At 42.4% G+C, this 23,656-nt stretch overlaps 1 protein-coding gene across 5 annotated transcripts in view; it reads right to left on the bottom strand.

The window, feature by feature from the left end:
• The window catches only part of pard3aa (par-3 family cell polarity regulator alpha, a), a 1,023,559-nt gene that overhangs the window by 634,042 nt on the left and 365,861 nt on the right, over positions 1–23,656 (bottom strand). For all 5 annotated transcript variants that reach the window (XM_060922480.1, XM_060922479.1, XM_060922478.1 and 2 more), the window contains exon 3: positions 9,795–9,978. In XM_060922480.1, the coding sequence (XP_060778463.1) occupies positions 9,795–9,978 (184 nt within the window). The remainder of the gene's footprint in view (positions 1–9,794; positions 9,979–23,656) is intronic.

The raw sequence follows: 23,656 nt of genomic DNA on the forward strand, positions 1-23,656 counted from the left end.
TAATTAAATTGGCAATTGCGGCAAAGCTCTGTAAATTACTAACACATCCAACATTTGGAGCCAGAGCTTCAACACCTGGCCTTCTGGATGGACTGTGTGTGTGTGTGTGTGTGTGTGTGTGTGTGTGTGTGTGTGTGTGTGTGTGTGTGTTCTATGCTGTCAATTCAGATTACTGTGGAATGAGGTAAGAACAATGACCAGTGACCAATCGTGGCTAAAAGTCGACATATCAGACGCTCGCTGGCCGTGCTGTGAAAATTGTGCACGCAGACGCTCATCCAAGTTTCCAAATCTGTCATTGCGTAACTCTTGAATATTTTCTATCGTGAATACCATAATCTCTGCTTTCCAAATAGATTTCTCTCGTAAAGATCCGTTCAGTACTTTGGGAGAAACGGCAGATTGAAGTCGGTACAACAGAGTTCACTCTCTGCTCGCGTGACGCCGGGAAACCGCCGGTGCTTTTTGAGTCACGGGAAAGCGGTCAGGCTCGCTCGCTCTCTCTCTCCTCTGATCAGTTTCCCACTGGATTACTCGTAAAGATCCATCAGATAACTTTTATAGCGATGTTCTCTCGCTCTCACTGTTTCTCATGAAGTATTCAGCCAAATTTTCCGTCCGCTAGTTTTGATGTTATGCTTCACGGGAGACTTTGAAGTGAGTTTTCATAGCTTTGCCTACTTATTTTTCAAATCAAACTGATTCATGTAAATAAATAACTATTTTAGAATATAACTCGAGTTGCTTTGAGGAAATATACTGAGATCTTAGAGCTCGGAATGAGATTTAAAAAAACAAAAATCATAAGTCAGAAATGCGCACGTCAAGTTCAGTTCAGTTAATTGGATTTGTTTACTGGATGTGGATCACAGTGTTTTCGAGGTTCGCCTTGAAAGCTGTGAATATTAATCGAAATCATCATTTATATTCTTTCATGTAAACACTAGCAGTCCATACTTCGAAATACAAAGCCCTGCAGAGCACAAAGAGGATATTGGAAATAATCTTTTATTACTTTATTTTGACAGAGGATGGTAGATGTGAACGACACTCAATGCTCATTTCTGCATGTTTTATAATTAACGTTGATTTCTCCTTCTTTGTGATGTGTAAATGAGAGTTAAGATCAGCTTTATATTGCACAAATAAAGCCATTTGGTGAAACTTTGAAGAAGAGAGTGTGTACAAATGTAACATTTTTACCTAATTAGCATAATTAGGATGAATTCAATGCTAATTTGCATAATTTGTTTTTACTAATTTTTTTAAACTTTGTACTCAGTATACAGCCATCTATGTGCTGCCAATTCCCATGTAAATATCTTGGGAAAAAAAAGAAAAGTTATTAAGAAAAAACATTTGATCTCATTGGTTAACGAGGCCCGTTTTGGACCATGTGATCCGAATACAGAATATTACGGCAGTTTTCTAAAAATTAAGCCGTTTCTTCAATCTCTGATTTGTAATATCTCAAGAACGGATAAACACATTTTAATTCTGTAAAAAGTACGCTGAAAGAGTATGCTCTGCATTCGATTCTGAATTCAATTCAATGAGTTTCAAGCAATTTGGACTGAATTTGAATTTTCACCTGATATGCCAACTAAGGGCCTCTGCATGCTCTTGCGACAAGGCTTTCACAGATAGCTTTTCGCAGACAGTTGTAATTTATCGTTGAGCGGGGAGTAATAGGCGTGCGCGATGTTATTCACCGCCACAACGCAAGGGGGCGCGAAGTTGCGAAATCGCTAGGAGTAGTTGGTGGGTGTGGTTAGTGGAGTGTTTATCCTCCGGTTACTTATAATGACTAGAACTGGAGTCGTATAGATGTACGTACTTCCTCACTTCCTCGATCAACCGCTCTTCGTGCTGCTCCATCTTCGCTCGTGTTTTTAAAAATGGCGGTCGTGAAAACAAACCAAACCGGGAAAGTAGGGAAGCGGAAGTGCGTGTACAGCGGATGTAGAGTGGACCAATCAGAGCCCTCTTGTCTGCGACGCTGTCTGCGAGGCTTCTGCGGTGGTCACAATTTTTGGGAAGTGCGCGCAGAGCGTCTGCGAAGGTGGGGGGGCTAAGCAGACGCTGTCTGCGACGCCATCTGCGAGGACTGGGTTGTCAGCATAAATTGGCTTTAAGAAGGCAAAGGTTTGAGTTTTTGCACACTGGAAGCTCAACATTAGGAACATTATCAATAATTTGTGTCACTGTTTGTCGAATTAAAATACAGAGGGGTTTACAGTATATGAACGTAATCCTGGCTTACACTGGATAAAGAGGCGCTCTGGTGTAAAGCTAGTAGCATACAACCATTGTTAAATCCCTTCCATGATCAAGCTATCCCATTAGCCACTGATGTCTAGGACTTGGGAACCAAAGTTACACACGATACATTATGGGACTGAGTCCTGGAGAAGATACTGCCGATGCTATCTTTCCGTTTGGTCGTCACAGATCATGCGACATGACGTGTTTATGAAGAACAGAAAATAACTCCGACCAATAGGGATAAACTGTGAAACAATTTAATTTAAAGGACCTGACTGCAAAGTCATCTGAAATTAAAAATCATGTGATCATTTTGATGTCCTGAGGGTCGATTTTCTCCGTTTTGCGACTGTTTTCCTCCTTCTTGAGGTAAACAGTACGGCCCTACAGAAACTGCTAAACGCGAGGAGCTTTAACTCATTAGCATAACTATGGAACTGCGTCACACCAAAATGGCGACGTGCGGAAAACAGTGCGACTCTGCATCAACCTCCGAGAGTTTGAAGTCACAGGTCTGTGATTTGTCACTGACATTCGTGAATAGGTCCGTGAAACAAAAGACGAATATATTTTCTCTGTTCCTGCTTTTGTGTTCTCGTTTCTTCGCCAAGATCAAAACATGAGGTGTAGAACGCCATACTCGCTACCATGGAGTCGAGCCCATGCATTCGAAAGCTAAGATAGCTAAGTGCTAGCTAGAGTCATTGAGTTATCTGTCCAGAAAAATGACCTCATCGAACCTTACTCTATCTTGCAGTTGCACTCACTCAGCAGGCTTTCCTTTTCTTTTCTGCTGGCTTTGAGGAGAGCCGAGTCCGCCATTTTTGCCCACGCTGACTTGTTTTGGTTAAAAGTAGGTCAAACACACCCTACGGTGGTCATGTGATATTTGCTGCTCGCTTGCTTTGGCATTCTCCGGAATTGTAAAATGTGGGACGTTTTTTTATTTCGGCAAAACGTTTACACATCGGATACACGGTGTGTGCAGCAGCGAAACATCACGAAAATCCAACAGCAATAGAAATAGAACATTTTGCCCAGAATTCAACTTTGCAGTCAGAACCTTGAGCCACAATTACCAAATAAAATATAGCTAACTATATAGCAACAAGTCATTTGCTAGGTAAGGTTATCTAGCTACGGTTCGCTGGAGGTGATGATATTCCTATTCCTGAGCGCTATATGAAATTAATACATCAGTGGTACCTGCTCAAAGGCAGGTCCCCCAAGTCGTCCCAGTCCTTTAAAGTGCATATCCTGGACCAAATTCTTTTTTTTTTTTTTATACATGAAAGAATGTCCCTTTACACACTCATCCAGAAGGGTAATTTTGCATAAGGCCATCTGCCTACAGAAGAAAAAAATAAAATAAAACGCGTCTGGAAAAATCCCAAGGGAGTCTGGAGCCAGATTCGTGACGTTACCTGCGGAAGCGCCAGCAGGCTGCGAGAGCTTTGGATGGTTTCAGTGCACAGCCTGTGTAGACCAAGCGCTCCCATTTCTCTCTCATTGTCCGGTCTTTTGGGAAACAATGAGTACTAATCCCATCAAGATTGGTGTTGCTACACCCTCCTACGATACATCTGTTAACCATTTTAATAATTACGCGATAACGTTGAAGAAATTTGCAGAAAACCACCAGGTCGTTTTCTCATAAACAAACCAGCGCTGACGTAGGATTCAGAAGGAGGCGTCCCGCACGTGACGTCACGAAAATCAATGTTTGCTGGAGGCGGACCAATTCGCCTCAAATGGCTTGATTTCAACTGAATTTTTCTGGTATTGCGCAAGGTTAAAAAAATTGCAGAGAATGCAGAATGTTACAGATATTTGACCAAAGTTTAATATAAAATAGGAGAATTACACTGATCTTGGGGCGGCACGGTGGTGTAGTGGTTAGCGCTGTCGCCTCACAGCAAGAAGGTCCGGGTTCGAGCCCCGTGGCCGGCGAGGGCCTTTCTGTGCGGAGTTTGCATGTTCTCCCCGTGTCCGCGTGGGTTTCCTCCGGGTGCTCCGTTTTCCCCCACAGTCCAAAGACATGCAGGTTAGGTTAACTGGTGACTCTAAATTGACCGTAGGTGTGAATGTGAGTGTGAATGGTTGTCTGTGTCTATGTGTCAGCCCTGTGATGACCTGGCGACTTGTCCAGGGTGTACCCCGCCTTTCGCCCGTAGTCAGCTGGGATAGGCTCCAGCTTGCCTGCGACCCTGTAGAACAGGACAAAGCGGCTACAGATAATGAGATGAGATGCATTTTAAACTTCCTGTAAAAAGTATCCCACTATCCCAACTGGAAAATCCCACTCTGATAATTGTGTCTGAAGTTGTTCTTTATTCATCATATCGTGCCCTATTCAGGATGTCATGTTGTCCAAATCTGGCATCAGGTGAATCTTCCAGGTGTTACAGGGACCGGCTCTGGATTCGCCATGACCTTGAACAGGATAAAGCAGGAACTGAAAACGAATGAATCAATTATATTCCCCCTGGACAGAGTGTGATGTTATTACCAATAGTGCACTGTAAATCCAGTGTACAACTGATGCAGACTACTCCTGCACTACATGTACCACAATGCATAGCGATCTATTTTATTAAAGCAGTAAATACAGACATTTAACAAATGCTAAAGCCAACGAGTAGAAGTTAGTGGTATATTTAATGCAGAAAAATGTTAAGTGAATTCGTCTGGTTTTCGTGGTTTTGGGTTGCGAGGTAATTCGTGATGATTTGTATCCAAAGAACGTGTCGTCTGATGAAAGTCTGGAAGTCTGGGGTCGGCTTTCATGCTGCCTCCGATATATTGCTCTGTATAAAACAGTCTAAATCGTAGCAAATAACGAAGGAGTTGGTGAGACAGCAATTCCAGACACAGCATGAGTGGGATTATTATGCTACTACTGGAAAAGCAACATAGGCAAGTTTAAAACATAGGCGTCACTGTTTATTCTGTTTTTTTTTTTTTGTTTTTTTCTCCCCTCTGTTAATTTTGCTCATTAAAAGCCGTGATTATGTCCTGATCGTACACTGACTAGGCCACAGCATCCAGTATCTGGGTGATTTCATCACCAACGCAGCCAAGTCTTCACCATTTTTACACCTCAGAATCACATCCGCCTTCCAGAAGTGGAAGGAGGTGAAACGGTTTTTGACTGACGGAGAGATATATCTGAGCACTCGCATGAAGATTCTGATAGCTTGCGTTCGTCTCTGTTGACTGTACAGTATCCAGTCATATGAATTATCAGATACTGAACTGCGGAAGGTTGAAATATATGGAATCAATTTTGTGCCAAAATGTTCATACAATACTTTTGAAATATCAAACAAAAACGACAAATCAAAATACAAAAAAAGAAAAAAAAGTTAATTTTTTTAGACTGGCAAACAAATTATTCATGTAATCGTGCAACATATCAGTCTATTACTCTTCAGAAACCTTTTATTTTTGTTCCGCGTCTTTCTCAGTTTTGTTTGACGTAATTTATTTTGGTTGCGATTCCAGCTCTCTCGTTTGCGCTCTCTGACTTTTTGCTTGCAGTTTTGGCACAAACTTCACATGTGGGTGGGCTGTCCAGGAATGCATTCCCATTGGCTAACTTGTGTTTGACTGACAGCTATGCTCAGCCATTCCCTACTCGGATTCTGGCGGACTGTTTGGCGAGTGACCGATCCATTGACGGTAAACAAGGATGGAGTGGACTTCAGTGGCGACTATGATACTGAATTAATTCAACAAAGTGTAAATTCAGTATCATAGTCGCCACTGAAGTCCACTCCATCCTTGTTTACCGTCAATAGGTCAGTCACTCGCCAAACAGTCCGCCAAAATCCGAGTAGGGAATGGCTGAGCGTAGCTGTCAGTCAAACACAAGTTAGCCAATGGGAATGCATTCCTGGACAGCCCACCCACACGTGAAGTTTGTGCCAAAACTGCAAGCAAAAAGTCAGGGAGCGCAAACGAGAAAGCTGGAATCGCAACCAAAATAAATTACGTCAAACAAAACAGAAAGACGCGGAACAAAAATAAAAGGTTTCTGAAGAGTAATAGACTGATATTTTGCACGATTACATGAATAATTTGTTTGCCAGTCTAAAAAAATTGACTTTTTTTGTATTTTGATTTGTTTTTGATATTTCAAAAGTATTGCATGAACATTTTGGCACAAAATTGATTCCAGAGAAACAGGACAGCATGGCTTCTTGAGAAAGACGGTAGCTGGAGGGTATGCCCCCCCCCCCAAAAAAAAGCCCCTTCTTGCAGACGATGGAAAAAAAGGTGTTGACCCTGCAACACAAGTCAAATGACAGCTCGACTGGGCTTATAAAATATCAAATGAGCAACTATGAGAAATAACTCCGTCGCATTCTATCCGAGACTTTTGTCATGTCCAATATTTGAAATCTATGGCACGTGTGTGCCGTATGGAAAACGACGCACTACACAAGTAGGTGCTCTTTGAGAAAAGAACACCATCGAAGACCTGAGCAAGAGTGGAGGAGGTACTGGGGGCTGACAGGCAGAAGGCCAGTAAAGACTTCAGGCGTTTGTTGGAAGAGCGGTTTCCAAAGCAAATGTGCCCCAAGGCCGATCTCGTGCCACCAGGGAAACCTATGATGATGATGAGCATCACTAACCAAGGTTAACAACGTAGTAGCTCAGTCTTTAAGAGATTAAACTACTGGTTAGAAGGTTGTGAGTTCAAATCCCTGCACCGCCATGGTGCCACTGCTCAGTTGTATAAATGAGATAAACGTAAGTCACGTCTGCCAAATGCCACAAGTTTCAGTCATAATTATCAGACTACTGTGGAAAATGGCTGTGGGATCTTACCACCAAACCACTCCACACTGAACACAGGAGGTATACAAGGCTATTCACTGCTCACAAGAAAAGTCCGGGAGAAAGTTGCTGCTTTTTAATTTGCTTGATAGTGAGAATAGGAGTGCAAGCGCGCGTACACATGCAAATGGGTGTCCTGCTGATAGTTCTCACATCACAGAGTGAATGTACAGACTTGGTGTGCTGTGTTCTAGTTCAGGCCTCCCTCTGCGCTCACTTTGAGAGAGAAAATAATAAGTCAAATCAATAGTCCCATCGCCTGGTAACATGCCCAAACCTCAGCATTCATTACTGTGCGCCAGTCTTCTGAGAAAGAGAGAGAGAAAGACTGAAAGCTTACTTTCTTTTCATCATCAAGCTCCAAACATATGCGTCCATGTTTTTTATGTATATTTTCCTCTGTTCTCATGCTCGGCTCCGATCTCCGTAAATCTCAGGGCAGTCAACACACTGCGAAGAGGCTGCTTTCCCAAAAACATTCATCCAAGAGTCAGAGTGTACTGACTGCATTCCCATCAAGCCCAAAGGAGACCTGTATATGTGTAATTGCGCACTCTGATGGGCTACTCTACTATTAGGATATCAGCTCATATACCGTGAGTAGAGAAAAACAAAATAGCAACGTGCATCAAGTCAGATACATCACTTTATCATCAAGTATTTAAAAGAAACAGCCATCCATCCATTATCTGTAGCCGCTTTATCCTGTTCTACAGGGTCGCAGGCAAGCTGGAGCCTATCCCAGCTGACTACGGGCGAAAGGCGGGGTACACCCTGGACAAGTCGCCAGGTCATCACAGGGCTGACACATAGACACAGACAACCATTCACACTCACATTCACACCTACGGTCAATTTAGAGTCACCAGTTAACCTAACCTGCATGTCTTTGGACTGTGGGGGAAACCGGAGCACCCGGAGGAAACCCACGCGGACACGGGGAGAACATGCAAACTCCGCACGGAAAGGCCCTCGCCGGCCACGGGGCTCGAACCCAGGACCTTCTTGCTGTGAGGCAACAGCGCTAACCACTATACCACCGTGCCGCCCTTTAAAAGAAACAGAAATAGTTAAATGAAAGAATAAAGCCCCCCCCTCCCCCCAATATATCCTGTTCCACACTCCAGCCCAGTCGGTGGCAGTAATGCACCTTTAAGTTGGTTTGCCAACCGCCAAAAAAAGAAAAGAAAATGGCGGAGCATGTTACTGAACCGATCAAGGATGAAATTTTTTTTATTGAATTTGCAAAAAATAAAAATGCTCCATTTCTCAAAATCCAGTGAATGTGGATAGAATAAAACAGTTATTCCACTCAATCTTGTACATGACACATAGCCAATCAGCACATACAATAACTCAATTTCGTGGTATAACTGTTTACACACACACACACACACACACGTGTATATATATACACACACACACACACACACATATATATATATATATATATATATATATATATATATATATATATATATATACACACACACACACATATATATATATATATACACACACACACACACACACACACATATATATATATATACACACACACACACACATTATATATATAAAAATATATATACACACACACCAAAAATGGCTTAGAAAATAATGAAATTAAATGTTATCATTAAAAAAAAATTAACACTAAGCCATAATAAATAAAAATTTGGTGTGAGACGACCCTTTGATTAAAAAATAAATAAACAAATAAATTGTAGCGTCAGGTCCAGTGAGTGCAGTTTTATGCGGAAATGAGCTGTAGGTTTTACTGAGCATCTTACAGAACCAGCCGCAGTTCTTCTGGACACTTTGACTGTCACACTTGCGTCTTCATTTTACACCAAAACCCAGCAGCCTTCATTATGTTTTCTTTTTTAATCTGAAAAGTGCTCGCTTAGGGCAGCACGGTGGTGTAGCGGTTAGCGCTGTTGCCTCACAGCAAGAAGGTCCTGGGTTCGAGCCCCGGGGCCGGCGAGGGCCTTTCTGTGTGGAGTTTGCATGTTCTCCCCGTGTCCGCGTGGGTTTCCTCCGGGTGCTCCGGTTTCCTCCACAGTCCAAAGACATGCAGGTTAGGTTAACTGGTGACTCTAAATTGAGCGTAGGTGTGAATGTGAGTGTGAATGGTTGTCTGTGTCTATGTGTCAGCCCTGTGATGACCTGGCGACTTGTCCAGGGTGTACCCCGCCTTTCGCCCGTAGTCAGCTGGGATAGGCTCCAGTTTGCCTGCGACCCTGTAGAACAGGATAAAGCGGCTACAGATAATGAGATGAGATGAGAAGTGCTCTCTTATGGAACGCACTGCTCAGATACAATTTTTTTTTCTCTGTAACATTTAATTTTGTGCTGGAAAACAAATGTTTGGACTCTAAAATGTTTTTGTACTAACTCGATAATGTAGAAGTCATAAAATAGAAATCTATAACAAAGTTTGTATGAATAAAAAAAAAAAAGGGTACTGACAGAGCTGCTACTTCTGCTCATAGACATCTTCACCTTCACTCATTCTCTCCCTGTCTGTATTTGAGTACGTTTCTGTGTTTCTCTGCTCTCTGGCATCTCTCGTCCTGTAATTTCACCTGCCTACTCTACTCAATCTCGACCTGGACATCCGGCATCATCCAGAACGTCTACACACTCCAACTTCTCCTCAATGTGTGTGCATATGTGAGACTCACTGGTGCGCAGGGCCAGCGGCGTGACCTCGATCTCGCTGCTGTTCTGGTACGGCTGGAAGGCAGATGGGGTGCCGGAGCTGATCTCTCCTCTGCTGAACACGTCTGGACTCTGGCTGCCCGTGGAGCTCGCACTTGTGCCGTCTCCTCCATGATGAGGGTCCTGCTCATCATACACCGCCACCAGCTACGAACACACACACACACACACACACACACACACACACACACACACACAGCACGAGTTGAGCCTGAACTCTTTTTATGATTAAAAAAAAAAAAACTTCAGACATTTCAGTTAATCTGTATCTGCTACTTATCAAAACATCAAACCAGTTCGTGACATTCAAAAAGCCATTTTTTACTGTCACTTCAAAGTGCTCACTATAATCACACACCTCCTCAAAATTCAACTCGGCACTAACATTACTGCTCCAGTACATTTGTCATCTGCAAATCTACAATTTCCAACATCCATTTCCTCCTGACATTTGATACCGTGGACATTTTAGCTTATCTTAAAACAAAACTGATAAGTTGTTGGCCTTCCATAAAGTTAAAGACCGTTCTGCTTGTGTACATCTGACACTACGGCATTGATTGGGGTTTTCCCATGGAACATGACACTGGAGGTCCGCGATACAGCCAATATATTCACTAAATCCTGGACAGTAATACAATCACTCTATGCATACTTCTTTTATTAAATTGTGATCTATAAATGAGGCGGCACGGTGGTGTAGTGGTTAGCGCTGTCGCCTCACAGCAAGAAGGTCCGGGTTCGAGCCCCGTGGCCGGCGAGGGCCTTTCTGTGCGGAGTTTGCATGTTCTCCCCGTGTCCGCGTGGGTTTCCTCCGGGTGCTCCGGTTTCTCCCACAGTCCAAAGACATGCAGGTTAGGTTAACTGGTGACTCTAAATTGACCGTAGGTGTGAATGTGAAGGCCAATTTATGCTGACAACCCAGTCCTCGCAGACGGCATCGCAGATGGTGTCTGCGTAGCCCCCTCACCTTCGCAGACGCTCTGCGTGCACCTCCCAAAAATTGTGACCACCGCAGAAGCCTCGCAGACAAGAGGGCTCTGATTGGTCCACTCTACATCCGCTGTACACGCACTTCTTCCCTACTTTCCCAGCTTGGTTTGTTTTCACTACCGCCATTTTTAAAAACACGAGCGAAGATGGAGCAGCATGAAGAGCGGTTGATCGAGGAAGTGAGGAAGTACGTACATCGATACGACTCCAGTTCTAGTCATTATAAGTAACCGGAGGATAAACACTCCACTAACCGCACCCACCAACTACTCCTAGCGATTTCGCGCCCCCTTGCGTTGTGGCGGTGAATAACATCGCACACGCCTGTTACTCCCCGCTCAACGATAAATTACAACTGTCTGCGAAAAGCTATCTGCGAAAGCCTTGTCGCAACAGCATGCAGAGGCCTTGAGTGTGAATGGTTGTCTGTGTCTATGTGTCGGCCCTGTGATGACCTGGCGACTTGTCCAGGGTGTACCCCGCCTCTCGCCCGTAGTCAGCTGGGATAGGCTCCAGCTTGCCTGCGACCCTGTAGAACAGGATAAAGCGGCTACAGATGATGAGATGAGATTTATAAATGGCTACTCAGAGAGTCATAAATCAAAGAAGTCACTGGAATGTTGCACACGTCATGCATCGTAAGTGGATGTTTTTCTCTCCATTATGGCAGTGAAAGAAACGAGAACAAAACTCTCACAAAAAAGAAGGAAATAACAGAACATACAGTGAAAAACCAAGAAGTGTAGCATCACAAAAAAGACAAGAGTGCTCCGAGAGCACAATATCCCCCGCTGGCAAATACACCATAACTCTGGTCAAATGTGACCGAAATTGCAATATGCATATTACCAACATATAACAAAGAATCCTGTCAGGGTTTGTGAAATTCCTCCAAAAACTGCGAGAGGAGTTGATTTCAGAAGGTGAGCACCCTTCCTGAGACAGACAGATGGACATCACCACGACATAATCCCTCTTCGGGCCTTTCGGCCAGCAGGGGATAAAAATTGTGAGGGAAGTTGATTTCAGAAAGCAAGGACACTTTGATGAAAAAGCCAAAGTACAAGTTTGTTAATAATCAAGGGCATAACTCTGGTAAAAATTTACCCAAATTAAACGAAATTTCAATATGCGTATAACTGTCGTATAACACAGCCTTTCGCCAAGTTTGCTAAAATTCCTCATCAAATTGTGAGAGGAGTTGATTTCAGAAGAACGTACACCCTCATGAAACTGTCAAAGTACAAGTTATTTGGGATAAATAGAATAAGGCTGATTGTTATATTAGAACTAACTTATTATATGGTATATATGGTATAAATTTATTTATGGGGATAGTTTATATATTCATATTTACAGGAATAGGTATGTAGTAGATATTTATTTTGTAATTATATATTTATATAGATAATTATGAAGTGTATATATGTTTTATATATATATATATATATATATATATATATATATATATATATATATTTGGTAATTATGTATGTATATATATTTATGATATATATAAATAATGTAGTATATATTTTTGTAATTATATATTTATATAGATATTCATGAAGTGTATATAAGGTATATATTTTTTTAGGTGTATTAATGTAGTTTGGATTTCGGGGTAATTAAAAAGGGGTGGGAAATTAAAAAGTATTGTACTTCTTCCCACTCCTTTTTCGAACAATGTGCGGTGTTTTGTAATGTCTTAGCTCTTTATGTTATTTTATGTTTTTTTTAAATTTCTCATTTTCTTTCTTTTGTATGTATAAATAGTTACATAAATTTTTTTATACATGTTCGAAATAAAAATAAATTCATTCATTCATTCATTCATTCAATCAAGGGTCAAAACTCTGGGAAAATTTTCACAAATGAAATTCAATCGCAATATGCGTATTACAGTCATACAACAAGGCCTTTTGCCAAGCTTCGAGAAATTCGTCCAAAAATTCTAAGAGGAGCTGATGTCAGAAGGCGAGCGCACCTTCATGAAATTGTGAAAGTACAAACTTGTAAATCAAGGGCTGTAACTCCGGTAAAATGCGACCGAATTGAACAAAATAACAATATGCGTACTACCGACATATAACAATGCCTTTTGCCAAGTTTCATTAAAGTCCTCCAAAAATTGTCATAGGAGTTGATTTCGGAAGGAAAACACACGTTCATGAAATTGTCCAAGTATAATTTTGTTAATCAAGGGCTGTAACTCTGGTAAAACGTGACCCAATTTAACGAAATTACAATATGCGTAGTACTGACATACAACAAAGAATCCTGCCAAATTTCGTGAAATTCCTCCAAAAATTGTGAACAGAGTTGATTTCAGAAGGTGAGCACCCTTCCCGGGATGGATGGAAGGAAATCGCCAAGACATAATCCCCCTTTGGGCCTTTCGGCCAGCGGGGGATTAAAAAAAAAACAAAAAAAACCTTCAGTGCAAAAATATCTAATGTCTTGAGAAATTAAATAAAAAATAAAATGAAATAAAATTTGATGTGCCTTCACTGTTTTCAAAAACGTGCATCCCTTCGTTCCCCTTCTCCGAAACAATAATCTTTTCCACCTTCAGAACGTGTCGTTCTTGTGAAGTTCATGCCAACACACTGGTCCTGCCAAGTTCACACATATAACACCAGAGCCAGTGATTTTTTTTTCCCCCACTGTCCCACCTGCTGCTGTCTCTACCTGTGCCAAACACTGATACCAGTGTTGCACCACGCTACACACACACACAATAAGTTCAGAGAGGGGGGGGAAAAAAAGGATCAGAGAGAAAAAGAGGAATGTGAGGGGTAGGGTATGGAGATGACACACACACAGCTCTGCTCTGCATGTGGTCACACACACATCAGGTGATTAGCAGGCGTTCCTGGCTGCACCCATCAACAGTGGACTCTATAACTGTCACGCTCCAGACAAAAGTGGAAAATTGCGATGAGGAGTTTGCAGGCGAGTCTCCGTCTCCATCTGCCTTCCTCTTATTCATCTGTATTCAGAGACGAGTTTGCAAGCAACCAGCCGACAGCAGAAAGCCGCCCTGACAGCCAGTGTGCGCGTGTGTGTGTGTGTGTACGCGCACATGGCAGAGATAGAAAAACCCTGTTTTTCCTAACACCTACTTAAACAACCTGAGCCACAATAAATGACTACAGATCACTCAATCCATCTCACAACTTTTCTATTCTCTGTTGTGCTGCTCTCTCTCTCTCTCTCTCTCTCTGCTGTGCTTTATGACAACTTTAATTCAAAGTGACAAGTCATTTGTTTCTCAAGCCTAAACGAAGAGTATTAAGTTAATACACTAAAGATGATTGCGGTCTCCGGTTATCCTTAGGTTCCCTACGTAATCGGTTTTATCCTCAGATGCTGATTTTTATTTTTCTATCTTTATTTATTTATCTATCTTTTGAACCGGTCCAAAATTTAAACCTTTCACATCATCTTGGAATAGTTCTATTCTCCGGGAGATTTGCCCTTTCCTTTTAATGCATTTATCATTTCATCTTTCGTGATGAACCTTGTCTGCAGCAATTTATTATTACTGATATATTATGGCTATTTCCGTTTATAACGAGGAGCGTTTTTAAATAGCGGTTATTTCAGGATGGATTTTAAAATTAAATCTGGCCAGATACATAAGAAGTCAGTCAATTAGCCTTCGGGCAATACGTGATATTTCATATTCAAGTGGCCGGTGACTGTATAAGAACTTGTTCTTGATTCTAAGATCCCCGTTCTTGGCTGCAGGAGTGGAACCCGATGTGATCTTCTCAACCCAAGGTTGCGTGCTGAGATGCTTTTCTGCCCAGCACGGTTGTCAAGAGTTACTATGAGTTACTATATCCTTCCTGGCCATTTTCCTCTGACCTCTCTTACCCAACAAGGCGTTCGTTTCCACCCACAGAACGGCCGCTCACTCGCGCGATGTTTTTTGTTTTTCGCACCATTCTGTGTAAACCCTACAGGCTGCTGCGTGTGAAAAACTCAGGAGATCGGCAGTTTCTCGTTGAAATGCTCGAACCAACACACGGTGAAAGAAAGTCGCACTCTGAGATCACAATTTTTCCCATTCCGATGTTTGAAGAAGTCAACGTTCACTGAAGCTCTTGATTTGGATCGCTATGACCTGCATTTAACCCATCTGAAGCGGTGAACACACACACACCCAGAGCCGTGGGCAGCCATGCTAACAGCGCCCGGGGAGCGGTTGGGAGTTAGGTGCCTCGCTCAAGGCCGTCCCATACTACCTTTGGACTGTGGGGGAAACCGGAGAACCCGGAGGAAACCCACGCCGACACGGAGAGAACACGCAAACTCCACACAGAAAGGCCTCCGCCGGCCGCTGGGCTCCAACCCAGAACCTTCTTGCTGTGAGGAGACCGTACGAACCACTTACACCACCGTGCCGCCCAACATATTAAATGATACTTTTCACGTATATTCCTTTGGACTTAAAATATGAAAACTCATCAGATAAGGATTTTAACCAGGAACATCTTTAAGGTGAATGTACAAACCAACGTGAGCTATCCAACATGCTGTGAAGTGAGCGTGGCTCTATTTTCACCCGCAGAGCAAAATTAAACCGAACATTTGGTCCATAGTGTGTCTGAAATGCCACTTACTCAATGTTAATTTCTTTCTAATAAAACTGCTGCCGAAAAGCAATAATCACACTCAAGGTCATGCTGCTGTACTAAATATGAGCGTGGCTGTGATTAGCTACGGTACTCACACCTACGACCAAATCGCAGCTGTGATGATAACTCAAGTCCAACAACATTATATTCCCTCATGTGTGATAGTGCTTAAAACTAATCCCATGGCTCGTGAGGGAGGCGTCAGTGCTATTAGTACTTTATTACTGCTCACTGAAACAAGTAGCTGGCTGGACTGTCAATTCTCCTCCATTCTCTTGTTCAATTACAAAAATCAGTACATATTTGAACCATCAAGAATTAAATATAATACGTCTCCTTGTTGGGGGCGGCATGGTGGTGTAGTGGTTAGCGCTGTCGCCTCACAGCAAGAAGGTCCTGGGTTCGAGCCCCGGGGCCGGCGAGGGCCTTTCTGTGTGGAGTTTGCATGTTCTCCCCATGTCCGTGTGGGTTTCCTCCGGGTGCTCCGGTTTCCCCCACAGTCCAAAGACATGCAGGTTAGGTTAACTGGTGACTCTAAATTGACCGTAGGTGTGAATGTGAGTGTGAATGGTTGTCTGTGTCTATGTGTCAGCCCTGTGATGACCTGGCGACTTGTCCAGGGTGTACCCCGCCTTTCACCCGTAGTCAGCTGGGATAGGCTCCAGCTTGCCTGCGACCCTGTAGAAGGATAAAGCGGCTAGAGATAATGAGATGAGATGAGACGTCTCCTTGTTTTGCTGATACATAGTGTTGTGTATACTGCATAATGCCTTGGTCACAACCGGCTGTACGTGCTCCTACGGCCGGTCTACGTGCAAAAAACGCAAGAAACGCACGGAGGGCGCGCGTGTGACGTGCTGATTTTCGAGCCGTAGACTGGATGCAGACGTTCTTTGTCATGTCAAACAAACTCTACGGGCGCTTACGTTTTTTTCAGGTTGAAAGACAAACTTACGGCCAACGTGCGTCTTTCTCCACAAACAAACAAAAAAAAAAAACGCAGCGATTTGGGAAACACCAAAAATCGCACGGCCAAAAAATCGTCCGTCCGGTTGTGACCTAGGCTCAAATCTAGATGTAGCTTCACATTGTCCAAGCTTGGTTAAAACTCGGTCACATGAGATTCCCATTGGTGACTCTCGTATAATATAGGATGTGACATTTCTCATTATAATTGTCATTATTCCGTCCACATTCACTGGATATGAGCAACCATGTGCTCTGATTGGCTACTCTACGACGAGGCTATCGGCTCATATACCGCGAGTAGAGAAAAACAAAATGGCGGCGCGTGTTGCAGAACCAACTGAGGACGAAAGAAAACTCGACCCGAAAACAAAATCCCCCCCAAAAAAGGAAAAATATTGAATAGAAAGAACATTTTATTTTAATTTTTCAAGAATTATTATTAAATCGCATTCTTCACAAATTGCTCCTGTCATTTCGCCGGTTTGTTTACATTCGAAGCGGAAATTATTTTGTCGGATGTTTTGTAGAAAGCTTTTATTGATCGAAAAAAATTTTTTTTTTTTTAAATGCTCCGTTTCTCAAAATCCAGTGAATGTGGATAGAATTAAAGAGAGTTAGTTATTCCACTCTGTCTCGTCGTACATGGATTATACACGCCTCATCAGCTATTAGGTCATGTACGACTCGATTTCGTGGAAAAATTTTTCACGATAATTCTCGTAGAATCCTTGAAAGCAATCTTTTTTTTTTTTAAATTCCAGAAACACACACAAAGGCAGTAAGGCTGAACTAAGTGAACAGCCAGACTGTTATGATCATAACACTTGAAGCAAACTGTGTGAGGCCATATGGGGAGGTTAAAGAGCTTCATCTGCTCTCTGATTCATCACTTGTGCATCTACACAAGCATTCAATCATGGTTAACCGAGCACAAATAAAGGGGACTCATCTTCATCAAGACAAGCTGTTTAAAAAAAAAAAATCAAAGCCATTTTCCTGAGGTTCATGTTTTCATCAACACTTTCTGCATTGTCACAGTGTCAAGCTTTTACATCACGTTTAGTCATAAGGAAGTGTCCACACACCCACCACATCATCTCACTTGGACAGTCCACACACCCTTAAACACTTTTCCAAGCTCTTGCATAAAGTCCTGCTCTCGTCATTAAATGGGCCGCTGTAGAGCCATTGTGCAGCATTTATGACTCCCTGTAGGTCTTGAGTGGCCTGTGGTTATATGTAGCACACAGCACAGACAGCCTGCCACCTACTCCCATCATCCTCTCTTCACACGAGTCAAACCAGAGAACAGGGCGAAGACATACACACTAACCTTCCCAAAGACTCATCACATCACCACCACCACAATGACTGAACTGAAAAAACAGACTTCAGTGGTGATTTTTAAATTTTTTTGGGATGCAAAAAGGATGGATGGATGGATGGATGGATGGATGGACGGACGGACGGACGGACGGACCTACTTAGATCAAAAGGTGCAGGCTATCTGCTGGTACCTCATATAGTGAAGGCTACATCAGGGGGCAGAGCCTTTTCTTACAAAGCCCCACAGTTATGGAACAGCCTTCCAAGTAATGTTCGGGAATCAGACACAGTCTCAGTGTTTAAGTCTAGGCTGAAAACGTATCTGTTTAGTCAAGCCTTTTGTTAACGGTGTTTATGAGGTAAAGGAGTAGATCTGGAGGGTCCTCAGACAGAGTGTTTTGGTAAACTGGGATGTATGGATGCCGTCAGTCCCCACTCGCTTGCTCACTCGAGTTTGTTGACGGTGTAGTGGCTGCTGCTTTATGTCCCGGGGCCCCCTCATGCCCGTGTTACCTTCTGGCTCTCCCCTTTTAGTTACGCTGTCATAGTTAGTTTTGCCGGAGTCCCTGCTTGTACTCAGTGCAATATGTATACTGTTCCTACTTATTCAGGGGACATTGGGCATACCTAACCACCTGTGTTTTCCCCCAAAAAATCTGTCCCTCTGAGCTACATGTTGGTCCTGGGATTGAGATGCTGGCCTCTTCTGCTCCTCAGACCTGCCTGGCTCATCCTGGTGCCCTGTGTCTGGTTGGAGTCTCATCGCATCGCTCCTGTGGAGGACGGCCCCATGTGGACAGTTGGGGGTCGCGTCTGGAGGACGCTCTGGACTCTTGCAGTGGTGCTTTTGTGGCTGGGGACTGCAGTTGACTTGCTGACTTTGGGACTGCGGTTGTCGTGAACGGTTTTGCGCTCGGGTTTCCGTCGGTGTGGGGTTTATAGCATCAACAAAGCTGACTATGTTAGGACTGTTAGTCATGTTGTCTGTTGTTGCCCAAATGAGGATGGGTTCCCTTTTGAGTCTGGTTCCTCTTGAGGTTTCTTCCTCATGTCGTCTGAGGGAGTTTTTCCTTGCCACCGTCGCCACAGGCTTGCTCATTGGGGATAGATTAGGGATAAAATTAGCTCATATTTTAAGTCGTTCAAATTCTGTAAAGCTGCTTTGCGACAATGTTTATTGTTAAAAGCGTGATACAAATAAACTTGACGGATCTTTATTGATCCCTTTGGGAGGGTTCCCTCAGGGAAATTAAAATTCCAGCATCATTATTACGGGATAACCAGAGAATAGAAAATAGATAAAAACTTCTAGATAAATTAAGTATTAACATATACAAATATAAAATATGAAAAAAGTCCAGCAGGAGAGGTATTGCACATTATATTGCACATTGTCCAGTATTACTTTTTGTCAGGCTAGGCTACTGCTCCTTCCCGTCCTCTGTCCTCCTGTTCCCCCTCCTCCCCCCCAGAGAGGAGTTGTACAGTCTGATGGCGTGAGGGACAAAGGAGTTTTTAAGTCCGTTCGTCCTACACTTGGGAAGGAACATTCTGTCACTGAACAGGCTCCTCTGGTTGCTGATGACGGTGTGCAGAGGGTGACTGGCATCGTCCATGATGTTCAATAGTTTGTCCATAGACCTCTTCTCTGCCACCGTCACCACAGAGTCCAGCTTCATGCCGACCACAGAACCGGCCTGCCTGATCAGTTTGTCCAGCCTGGATGTGTCCTTCTTGGATGTGCTGCCCCCCCCAGCACACCACGGTGTAAAACAGGACACTGGCGACCACAGACTGACAGAACATCCACAGGAGTTTCCTGCAGATGTTCAGGACCTCCTCACACAAGCGCCTTAATGACTCGTGTGAATTTGGTGAGCACGAACGATTTCCGAAGCACAATTGTGAGATAATTTATGCATGTTTTTTCCCCCCAAAACTCATATAGTTAACAAATATGCAGAGAGCTCATGTTCTCACTCAGACATCGCATCAACATATTAGGACTGAGAGACACTGGATTCTAGCGCTGCATAAAAAAAAGCTCACTAAAAGGACCAGAATCATTAATTTGAGAGAAACCAGCTCATTCAGGTTGAAGCAGGTTAATCCTTCTGTGCACCTGAAATTAAAATATAAAAAAAATATGTTTCAGTCTCATTATAATCTCCCTTCCCCCACAACCAGCCAAACATGCAACAGTGCACATGATTCAATGATTAAAACTTGAACCTCTGAGAGAAAAAAATAAAAAATAAAGGAGCCCTCCATTTAGCACTTGAACCATAAGAGCTGCGGGCAGCACAAATGGTAGACCTTAGTTGCTATGGCAGCATATCCTCCTTTCAGGTTCTTATTAATGGGCACATGATTTAAACACATCTACCAACTGGGTCTCCTACAAACTACAATTTCCAATATTTTATATATATATATATATATATATATATATATATATAAAAAAAGAGAGAGAGTGAAAATAAAATGAAAATACTTTTCAACACGAGAAGATAAATTTCATTTATTTTTTTCACGGTCCGGTTTCCATCCAATCCTGCGCTCTGATTGGCTGGCGAGCGAGTCCGTATCCTACGGTACGGACCCCAGTTGCAACTGCTCGTTCACAACAACAAACATAGTAGCATTTTCTGTAAACGTTCATCTTTTTTTTAAAAATACAATTTATTTATAAGATTATCAAAAATCTTATAAATTTTTGCCAGCATTTCTCAGGAGAATAGCATTAATTTTACAGCATGGATAGCAATAACGACAGTGTTCGCAGCCAAAGTGAGTTTTACTACCCTGAGGAAGAAGAAATAAAAGAAAACATTTCAGGAGAAAGCTAAAAACCTCTAACTGTTGCTAATGCCGAGCAAAAACATGGCTGAATCCTGAATGACTCCTATTTGTATAAATAGGGGACGACATAGGAGGCAAAATGTAGTTTTTTTTCCTGCCATGGAAGTGCACTTGTATACTGAGGAGGAAGTAATTTGCATTACAGCCGTGAATGAGGATTCAAGATGGCGGCTCGGCTCGGTTTTCCCTTTCGGGCGCCCTCGTTTTCTGTTAGAATTTGGTAAAGAAAAAAATAAATATATTATTTACCAGCTTAAGGTCGGTCCGTATGGTGAAATACCGTGACCTCGGCCTTGAATACTGATCTCGGCCCAGAGGGCCTCGCTCAGTACTTTCAAGACCTCGGTCACGGTATTTCACCATACGGACCTCCCAGCTGGTCAATAACATGTATATCTTCGAGCACCCATGCAATGTTCTTTATATTACAACCCCAATTCCAAAAAAGTTGGGACACTGTGTAAACTGTACATAAAAACAGAATGTGAAGATTTGTAAATCATGGAAACCCTGTATTTCATTGAAAATAGTACAACAACATAATATCAAATGTTGAAACTGAGAAATTTTATTGGTTTTGAAAAATATGTGCTCATTTTGAATTTGATGTCAGCAACATGTTTCAGAAAAGTTGGGACAGGGGCAACAGATGACTGAAAAGGTTGTGTAATGCTAAAAATAAAAACCTAATTTGATTAATTGGCAACAGGTCAGTAACATGATTGGGTATAAAAAGAGCATCCCAGAGAGGCGGAGTCTCTCAGAAGTAAAGATGGGGCGGGGTTCACCACTCTGTGAAGGACTGCATGGGCAAACTGTGCAACAATTTAAGAATAACATTCCTCAATGTAAAACTGCAAAGAATTTGGGGATCACATCATCTATGGTCCATAATATCATTAAAGGATTCAGAGAATCTGGAGAAATCTCTGTATGCAAGAGACAAGGCTGAAAACTGACACTGGATGCCTGTGATCTTCAGGCCCTCAGGAGACACTGCATTAAAAGCAGACATGTGTCTGTAGTGGAAATCACTGTATGGGCTCAGGAACACTTCAGAAAACCATCGTCTATGAAAACAGTTCATTACTGCGTCCAGTTAAAACCAGATATAAACAATATCCAGAAACACCGGCGCCTTCTCTGGGCCTGAGCTCTTTTACGATGGACTGAGGCGAAGTGGAAAACTGTCCCGAGGTCTGATGAATCAAAAGTAGAAATTCTTTTTAGAAATCATGGACCCCACGTCCTCCAGGCTAAAGAGGAGAGGGACCATCCAGCTTGTTATCAGTGCACAGTTCAAAAGCCAGCATCTGTGATGGTATGAGGGGGCATTAGTGCACATGACATGGGTAGCTTGAACATCTGGGAAGGCATCATTAATGCTGAATGATATATACACGTTTCAGAGCAATATGCTGCCATCCAGACAAAATCTTTTTCAGGGAAGGCCTTCCTTCTTTCAGCAAGACAATGCCAAACTGTTTTCTGTACATATTAAAACTGCATGGCTCCATAGTAAGAGAGTCTGGGTGCTAAACTGGCCTGTCTGCAGTCCAGACCTGTCTCCCCTTTAAAACTTTTGGTGTATTATGAAGTGAGCAACTGAAATTGTACATCAGGCAAGAATGGGACAACATTTCTCTTTCAAAACTACAGCAATTGGTCTCCTCAGTTCCCAAACGTTTACCGGGTGTTGTTAAAAGTAGATGTGATGCAACACAGTAGTAAATATGCCCCTGTCCCAACTTTTTTGAAAATGTGTTGCTGACATCAAATTCAATATGAGCATATACATTTCAAAAAACAATGAAATTTCTCAGTTTCGACATGTAAAATGTTGTCTTTGTACTATGTTCAATGAAAAATAGGGTTTCCATGTTTTGCAAATTATCGCATTCTGACTATCTACAGTTTACACAGAGTCCCAACTTTTTTGGAATTGGGGTTGTATACAGACGCATCCACAACCGCCCTGCAAGTTCATCAAAAGAATTTTAATTTTGCACTTGTTCGCCATTTTGACAATGCGCATTCAATCAGCGGGAAAACACTGGGAGTGACATCACTGGAGTGAAATACTGGGAATTATAATCCATACAGGACACTATTTCCATGAAATAAAAAAACGTGTTCTATTCCCTTCTAGCGGGTTTCATTCATTTGGTTTGACAGCATGCCGCTTATCCTACGTGTATTACGTCAGTCTACCCAATGGAGAATGAACATTGAATACGGTTTACGATACTGCATGGCCGTCAAGACATGACGTCACACACCGGAGACGTAAAACTTCCACGCCAGCGAGCGACTGTGACAATTTGTGAACAAACATGGCCGCCAGGTTTGCGTCTTTAAATATGGAAGATTTTGAGAGAATTCTGAAACAGAAAGACACGAACACCCGAAAGAAATGTGTACGTATAATAATAACAAGATTGCCTGGCTTTTTTTCATGGTATATCTGATGTATTCCATTCAGCTACTTGTCTTCGACTCGTTCAGTACCATGCTAGCTGAATGGAATATATCTGATATACCATGAAAAAAAGCCAGCCAATAATTATTATTTGAATATGTTACTCAGATCTGCAATGTATTTTCGATGAAAAATGCAAGTTATCGACACATTCACAAACAAAAAGTACCCAAATTTATCAAAAACAATTCATCGATTTCCTCATGATTAACAAATAGAGATTTAAGTCACGGTTTTGGTTCTCCATGTCTCGGATGTAGCTCGTATGAAAAAATATGAGTGGTGTGTTTCCCAGTAAAACACTCGTGTCTATAATATATATAAAATTCGGTAAAATTCATAGACTCTTGGATGTGTGTACTGCTTGTTTACTTCCTCAAATTCATCCACAGTGTGAAAAACACATTTCCATGCTAAAATGAACCTTGGAAATTTCTAACTTTCATCTACACCAATTCTCTTCTCTGCTTATAGTCAAAGGGAAATAATATTTGGCTCTGCATCTGAGTAGAAGTACCTACTTCTCATCACTGAAGCATGCACACGTGCA

The sequence above is a fragment of the Neoarius graeffei genome, chromosome 5, assembly GCF_027579695.1.
Source record: "Neoarius graeffei isolate fNeoGra1 chromosome 5, fNeoGra1.pri, whole genome shotgun sequence".
NCBI classification, from domain to species: Eukaryota; Metazoa; Chordata; class Actinopteri; order Siluriformes; family Ariidae; genus Neoarius; species Neoarius graeffei.